The sequence below is a fragment of the Hyperolius riggenbachi genome, chromosome 3 (genome assembly GCF_040937935.1).
Source record: "Hyperolius riggenbachi isolate aHypRig1 chromosome 3, aHypRig1.pri, whole genome shotgun sequence".
Taxonomy (NCBI): Eukaryota; Metazoa; Chordata; class Amphibia; order Anura; family Hyperoliidae; genus Hyperolius; species Hyperolius riggenbachi.
In genome coordinates this window covers 292,156,511-292,164,413 of record NC_090648.1, presented here as the reverse complement: position 1 = coordinate 292,164,413, position 7,903 = coordinate 292,156,511, and the positions used below count along the sequence as shown (strand labels likewise).

General features: G+C 48.2%; 1 protein-coding gene across 2 annotated transcripts in view; it reads left to right on the top strand.

Annotated features, from left to right (window-relative positions):
- The first annotated feature begins 4,073 nt into the window (after positions 1-4,073).
- The window catches only part of IFRD1 (interferon related developmental regulator 1), a 37,577-nt gene continuing 33,747 nt past the window's right edge, over positions 4,074-7,903 (top strand). The window contains exon 1 of one of the 2 annotated variants that reach the window (XM_068276507.1): positions 4,074-4,387. In XM_068276507.1, the coding sequence (XP_068132608.1) occupies positions 4,351-4,387 (37 nt within the window). In that variant the 5' untranslated portion in view covers positions 4,074-4,350. Of the gene's footprint in view, positions 4,388-4,561; positions 4,633-7,903 lie in introns of those variants that run through there. The other variant, XM_068276508.1, reaches the window with a different exon arrangement.

The window sequence follows — 7,903 nt, the reverse complement described above, 5'->3', positions numbered from 1 at the left end:
ACTCTTTGCAGATAGTGCCCTGGCTGGGACTCGAACCAGGGACCCAGCGCTGCAAGGCGAGAGAGCTAACCACTACGCCACCGTGCTGCCATGGTAGGAACCATGTCTTTTGCCCACAGCTGAGGCTAAATACTGAAGTAATTTCTTCCCTTAACTTTTTTTTCCTTTTCTCCTCCAATCGCTGAGTCACCTCAACCTTGCTTGTAAACACAAGTGAGCAGAGGATCATGTTTCAGCTAGGCAGGGAAATAAACGGAAGAGGAGGAATTTATTATAGATTAAAAACAACCCCCAGCATCCAACTGAATGGCAATGGCTATTAAAGGGCCAGTGCTCCTAAGGTATGTGACAACTCCAAAACATAACAGCAGAAAAAGTTTTGAATGCAGGATTAGCATCTGACCAGTTGCTGTTGAAATTTGATTTTTATGGTGCCAATCCCACTTTAAAGTACCCCTGAACTGCTTTATAATAAACATACTTTTAATGCTGATTTATTTGTGGTGCTGTCATTGCTGGGCGGGAGGAAATGTCTGTACTTCCTCCTCTCTGCCTCGTCCTTAGTCCCGCCCCCTCCACGCGCCGCTAATGGTTCCTATGTTCTGTTACAGCACACAGCTCACTGAGGAGGTGCGCTGTTTGTGGGCTTGTGGTAATTGAGGTCAGAACGATAGTGCACTAATACAGCTATAAGTACACTATCGTTCTGACCTTGGCTCTAGCACGCCAGATGGCTGGTGAGCCTAAAAACAAGCACTGAGGGCTGGTTCACACTTGGGTGCTTTTCAGCACTTTGCTGATTGCTGGTGATCAGCAAAGCGCTGCTGCTAATGTATCCCTATGGAACCATCCTCACTGCAGCGTTTGCGATTTGCAGAAATCGTGAATGCGCTACATACAGCGCTTTGGGGAATCACAATGCAAATCGTGGCAAACACAACACAAAATCAGGATTGGTGTTCTGAGTGTGAACTGGCCCAAGGGAACCCCCACATTCCAGAGGGAACCGCAGTTGTCTGTATAAAGCTGGCCATACATGCATCAATATTTTTTTGATTAATAGTAAATTCGATTAATGTTGCTATTAAATGCCCGACAAACAGACTTTCAAATGATTTTTTTTATAATCAGCTGGGGCTATTTATTAGTTTACATCCAATTACATGTAGTCTTGAGCCTTTTGAGCTGAATATTTATAATTTTTCCACAGAAAACTTTATTTTAATGCACTTATTTTGCGCTTTTTTTTTTTTAAACTATTACCGCTTTGTTACAGTTTTTCACCGACTCTACTCGCACTCTGAAATATTTTTGTGAATCTAGAAAAAATATTGTAATTACCACCAGCACAAATTTTATGAAAAATGTCTTTACCGCACATGTATTGTAAATGGAGGCCATTATATATATATAAAAACAACCTCTGACTTATTATATTGCCTACTTCTTGGATCCTACCATATTATTACTACTACCCAGTGGCGGACATACGGCCGTGCTGCCGCACGAGGGCCCCTGAAGTTCCGTTGCTTCAGGGGCCCATTAAGTATTGTTTTTTTTTTGTTTGTTTTTCTGGGGGGCCCTGACTCCTATCCTCCCTCCCTCCCTCACCTTGGGGGGGCCCCCCTCCCGGTATGCGCGGCGGGAGAGCGGCAAATACAGGAAGTCTCCGGGGCTCCAGGCAGGCGCTAGAGGCTCAGCGGCCGCTTGGTCTCCGATGTCTCCAACTCTAGATACTGCTCGCTACTAAACCAGGAAGTAGCGAGCAGTATACAGAGTTGGAGACATCGGAGACCAAGCGGCCGCTGAGCCTCTAGCGCCTGTCTGGAGCCCCGGAGTCTTCCTGTATTTGCCGCTCTCCCGACGCGCATACCGGGAGGGGGCCCCCCGAGGTGAGGGAGGGAGGATAGGAGTCGGGCCCCCCACCCAGATAGCTTCCCACCCACCCGGCTACCTACCTACCTACCCGGCTACCTAACCACCTACCCACCCGGCTACCTACCCACCCACCAGGCTTCCTACCTACCCACCCGGCTACCTACCTAACCACCCACCCGGCTACCTACCTACCTACCGGGCTAGTTACCAACCCACCCACCAGGCTACCTAACCACTCAGCTACCTACCCACCCACCTGGCTACCTACCCACCCACCAGGCTTCCTGCCCACCCGGCTACCCAGCCACCCACCCGGCTACCTACCCACCCACCCACCAGGCCACCTACCCACCCGGCTACCCACCCACCAGGCTGCCTACCTACCCACCAACCAGGCTACCTACCTACCGGGCTAGTTACCAACACACCCACCAGGCTACCTACCTACCTACCCACCTACCAGGTTACCTACCTACCTACCGGGCTGGTTACCAACCCACCCACCAGGCCACCTACCCACCTGGCTACCTACCCACCAGGCTACCCACCCACCTGGCTACCTACCTACCTACCCACCCGGCTACCTACCTACCTACCCACCCGGCTACCTACCTACCCACCCGGCTACCTACCCACCCACCCGGCTACCTACCTACCGGGCTAGTTACCAACCCACCCACCAGGCTAACTACCCACCCGGCTTCCCACCCACCAGGCTACCTACCGGGCTAGTTACCAACCCACCCACCAGGCTACCTACCCACCTGGCTACCTACCCACCAGGCTACCCACCCACCAGCCTACCTACCTACCTTCCCACCCACCCGGCTACCTACCCACCCGGCTACCTACCCACCCACCAGGCTACCTACCCTCCCACCAGGCTACCTACCCACCTGGCTAAGGGCTACCTACCTACCCACCCACCAGGCTGCCTACCTACCCAGCCACCAGGCTACCTACACACCCACCCACCAGGCTACCTATTGACCCAACCACCCATGGGAGCTGCGCGCCGGATGGAGGCTGGGACAGGAAGTCTGCTGCTGCAGGTGAGTAAATGTTTTTTTTTTTATTATTTATATTAGCAGGTGTATGTTCTGGGCAGGTCTGCCACATGAGTGCACGTATTTTCTGGGCATATCTGCCGACATGATTGCACGTATTTTCTGAGCATATCTGCCGACATGATTGCACGTATTTTCTGGGCATATCTGCCGACATGATTGCATGTATTTTCTAGGCATATCTGCCGCCATGATTGCACGTATTTTCTGGGCATATCTGCCGACATGATTGCACGTATTTTCTGGGCATATCTGCCGATATTATGTGTATTTTCTTGAGAAAACCTGCACAATTATGTGAATTTTCTGGGGAAAGGGTCACCAAAACTTGGGCCCACTGTCTTTGCGTTGCACTTTTCAAGGGAACCTGAAGTGAGAATAATATTGAGGCTGCCATATTTCTCTCCTTTTAAGCAATACCAGTTGCCTGGCTGCCGTGCTGGTCCTCTGCCTCTTACTCTTTCAACCATAGACCCTGAACAAGTATGCAGCAGGTCAGGGGTTTCTGACAATATTGTCAGAACTGAGAAGATTAGCTGCATGCTTGTTGCTGGTGTAATTCAGTTTATTACTGCAGCCAAATAGATTAGCAGGGTCACCAGGCAACTAGTATTGTTTAAAAGGAAATAAACCCTTACCCCGGGTTCGCTTTAAATTACAGTTAGCTCCGCCCTCATCCGGTCATTGCCACGCCCATTTTTTTTTGCTGCGGCGCTGCGCGCCACAGGTTCTACCCACACCCATTTTTTGCGAAGCACGCTGCAGGTAATAGCCACACCCATTTTTTGCCGCGCGCCGCAGGTCGTAGGGGCACGCAATTGCAATTTTGCACAGGGGCCCACTGCTGGCTGTGTCCGCCACTACTACTACCGGTACTAATACAAGAATGATTTTATATAGACATATTTATATTCAAGCCTGACTTGCAAGCACTTTAAATGGTATTGTTCATACTTCATATGTCTGAAAACAAATGATTGTTATTCATCTGTAAAGCCACGACTCATTTTCCATATTACAGAACAAGCTCTGCTGGTCACAGGCAGGCACCAGTTGCGCGCCGTGGTCATATGAGCTGTGTCGTCTGCGTCTGCTCGGGCATGACGTCACGGCTGTACTATATAAGGCCGAGCGGCTGCAATTCGCTTTTAATCCTGAGGTGTTCAGAGGTAAAATGTGTCGTCTTGATCTACAGCTATTCACCGGAATTCCTTTCACCAATTCCACTATCAGACACTTCGAGCCTTTACCGATAGCCCATTTTAACAGTATTCCGGAGAGACGCTTTAGTAAAAAGTGTTCTTCTATCGGCTGATTTCTACTGAAAAGCAACGTAACCGGAAGCCACCGGCGAGGCCGGACACCGGGATCTACAGGGAGGGAGCGGCAACAGCGTCCAGCAGCGATGCCTAAGCCTAAGAAGAGGAGCGCGAGAGCCGCGGGTGAGTCTCGGGCGGGTAACAGGCCCGGGCCGGTGAGTGAATGGTGAGGCTAAATGTGTGCCGCGCTGCATGGCGGGAGTGGTAGTTCTCCCGCGCTCACGTTGTACCTTCGCCACATGGTGGGATGTGTTGGGAAGGACTACATTTCCCATACATCTCTCCTCTTATCAAGCCGGTGTTCCAACATTTTAGCATACCCGACAGAATAGCATACAAATGCTACTGAGAACACCGGTATCTGCCCGGTTTGTAGCAATAGATGGCATCGTCATCTGATCGGATGTTTGTAGCGTGACTAATGTATCTGTGTTTGGTTGTGACTGCAGCAAGTGTGCTGACTTCTTCCGGTCAGGGCTTACCTATTGTATTAGTTGCTGTGTACACACAGCTGAGATCGCCTGTCAGTGTCTGCAACTACGTTGTGTATACGATAACCAGCCCATAGGGGCTGGTTATCGTATACACAACAGCTCACTGTATTGATTTAGACGAACATGTTAAATGTAATTGAAACCGTATGAAACTGGCTACAGCGTTCAGTCGTTTCAAAGTTCTACACGGAGCGATGTTCCAGCAATGTTACTTATCAATTGAGTTATCAATCGAGCCGCTGATGCGGCTCGATTGATAAGATCCGTCAGGTCTGATTTAGCCACCGCCGAGTCCCTGCTCGTTCCCCACGAGGGGACAATGGCAGGGAATCAAGCAGAAGATGAGCGGGGATGAGCGGGGGATTGAATTCGGTGGGGATGCGGAAGAGGCGATCCGGCGGCTAATCGAGCTGCCGGATCGCCTCGTGTAGACGGGGCTTAAGCTTACTAGTTGGTCTTGTTGGTTTCATGCATTTACCCCAGACTAGAACCATTCAGTTGATTTGTAACCATTCATAATCCTTGCTCTGGATTAAGAAAAGTACAGGTCTAGGGTCCTTCCTTCACTTCAGAAGTGGGGTCCCCTTTTCTGTTAAGAGGGAAGATCGGGAGCCCAATAGTGCAGTATCGTTAGTATCGCCTGATGGCTCAAATTCAGAAGAAGTGGATACTCGCAAACACAAGTTGCAGTCCTGCACCCACCGTATAGGCATGTGGGAAAAACTTGTTCCTGCTCAGTGTCCCAGACTACTCTGGAGTCGGGCGTGTGCGCTCCTCGTCGAGTCCTCTACTCGTGATGGAACTAGTCCATCGTGGTCGAGGTCATCACCTCTGTGGGTGGTGTGAAGGCGTACGTTAAAAAAGGGCCCCGGGAAAAAAGGGTGCACGGTTTTAAACGATAAGTATGAATAACGTTTAAAAAAAAAATTGTGCTATATTTCGTTTGAAAATAATGTGTATGAAATCGGCAATTGTAAAAAACGTTCATCTTCCCTGTTTAAAAAGTGATATTTATAATAACGTTTTATAAAACATTAATAAGAATGTTACTAAAGCTATACCTAACCCTACTCTCACACAGAACCCTCCCTGTACCTATCCCTAACCCCTAGACCCCCCTGGTGGTGCCTAAACCTAAGACCCCCCCCCCCTGGTGGTGCCTAAACCTAAGACCCCCCCTCCCCCCGCCCTGGTGGTACCTAAACCTAAGACCCCCCCCCCCCCCCAACCTGGTGGTGCCTAAACCTAAGACCTTCCCCCCCCCTGGTGGTGCCTAAACCTAGGACCCCCCCCCCCTGGTGGTGCCTAAACCTAGGACCCCCCCCCCCTGGTGGTGCCTAAACCTAGGACCCCCCCCTGGTGGTGCCTAAACCTAGGACCCCCCCCCCCTGGTGGTGCCTAAACCTAAGACCCCCCCCCCCCCTTGTGGTGCCTAAACCTAAGACCCCCCCCCCCCTTCCTGGTGGGGCATAAACCTAAGACCCCCTGTGATAAGCATTAATAACGTTTTAAAAAATATTGTGCGGGTTTTCGTTAAAAAATGTGTGAGAATTTTTTATAAATCATTAAATGTGTAATCATGAGAAGCAGTTATAAAACATTAAAAGTCTCCGGGCGCCGCTTTTAAAACTTTATTTTTCTCCGGCGCCCTTTTTTCCTGTTGGGCGCCAATTAAACGATATTTATTATGGGAGTTAATGGCGGCGCCCTTTTTGTCCACCTGCCTCATGCGCCCAAATTTCCTGCTTCCGGTGTGAAGTAACTGGATCAGGGTTGTAAGGAGGCGCCCAAAATGTGTAGAATTTGAAACCGTTATCTATATATTTCTGTAAAAAAGGTTTCTTACGTCCTACAAGACTCACAAGAATGGATTATCAGGGAGCCTTTATTAAAAAATGATGATCCATTCTCGTGAGTCTTCTGTAGAGGTAAAAAAAACACTTTTTTTTTTTTTTTTTTTTTATAGAAATGTATAGATACCGGTTTAACATTCTACACATTTTGGGCGCCTCATCACAACCCTGATCCAGTTACTGTGGATTATGCGGTGTATGACCACCATAAAGTTAGCAAAATTGATTTTTAGAATTGTTATAGTCCCTAATAACAATTAATAAACTTGCAGTTGACTGACTTGCGCAGGACAGGAAACCTGTGATACTCATTGGTATTTATTGGGCATACTCGATCCACACCACAACCAGCAACAAAAGCAGTTTGTCTGTGAATTTAGCAGAATGATGAATAGATAAGCACACAGACTATCAAATAACTTCAGTTTTGGTTGAGATTTGTCCCAGGACTTTGCATAGCTTTAAGCCCAATCTACACGATACGATTCTTTATTCGATAACGATTCTATTAAATCCGACATGTCCGATCAGCATTCGATTCGATTTCCATTGTTTTGCAATGGCAAATCGAATCCTGATCGGACATGTCGGATTTAATAGGATCGTAAATAGAATTGTAATCGAATCGTATAAAGAATCGTATCGTGTAGATTGGGCTTTAAGTTTGGGAGCTTACAATCCAAGCTGCAGCTTTATAAACTGATTAAGGCCTAGTTCACACTGGCAATTATGCTGGGTACACACATTACAGATTTCCGTACGATAGATGTATTTAGAGGCAAACTGATCTGATTATCAGCTGATCTGTTTGCTGTTCAGCCGCTTCTGTTCTGTTTCCCCATATCAACCCCAGACCCCCATCAGCAAAGTGAATTTTGCTGGCTAGAACGGTTCGTTTCATCACCAGTGAAATGTAACATTTTCTCATTGCTTCAATGCAGTTCTTCAGCTTCTGTTTTCATTCTGCTCTACTCAGCAGTCCAGAAAAATTATTGCTGAACCAGATTTGCGGCCTGTTCAGTGGATTGTGCAGAACGGATCTGTTCTAACAGACCAATATGAACCATGGGTTAACATTGGATTTTTTCACATCTGTTAGGATCTGCGAATGGACCGTTTAATGCTAATGTGAACCTGGCCTTAGCAGGGCTGTGTAGTCGGTACAAAAATCTTCCGACTCAGTTTATAAACCCACGACTCCGGGTACCCAGAATGGTTCCGACTACGATTCCTCGACTCCGACTCCTTAGTCTAATACTTAACAGGGCTTTGGATTTTGTGCAAAAATCATC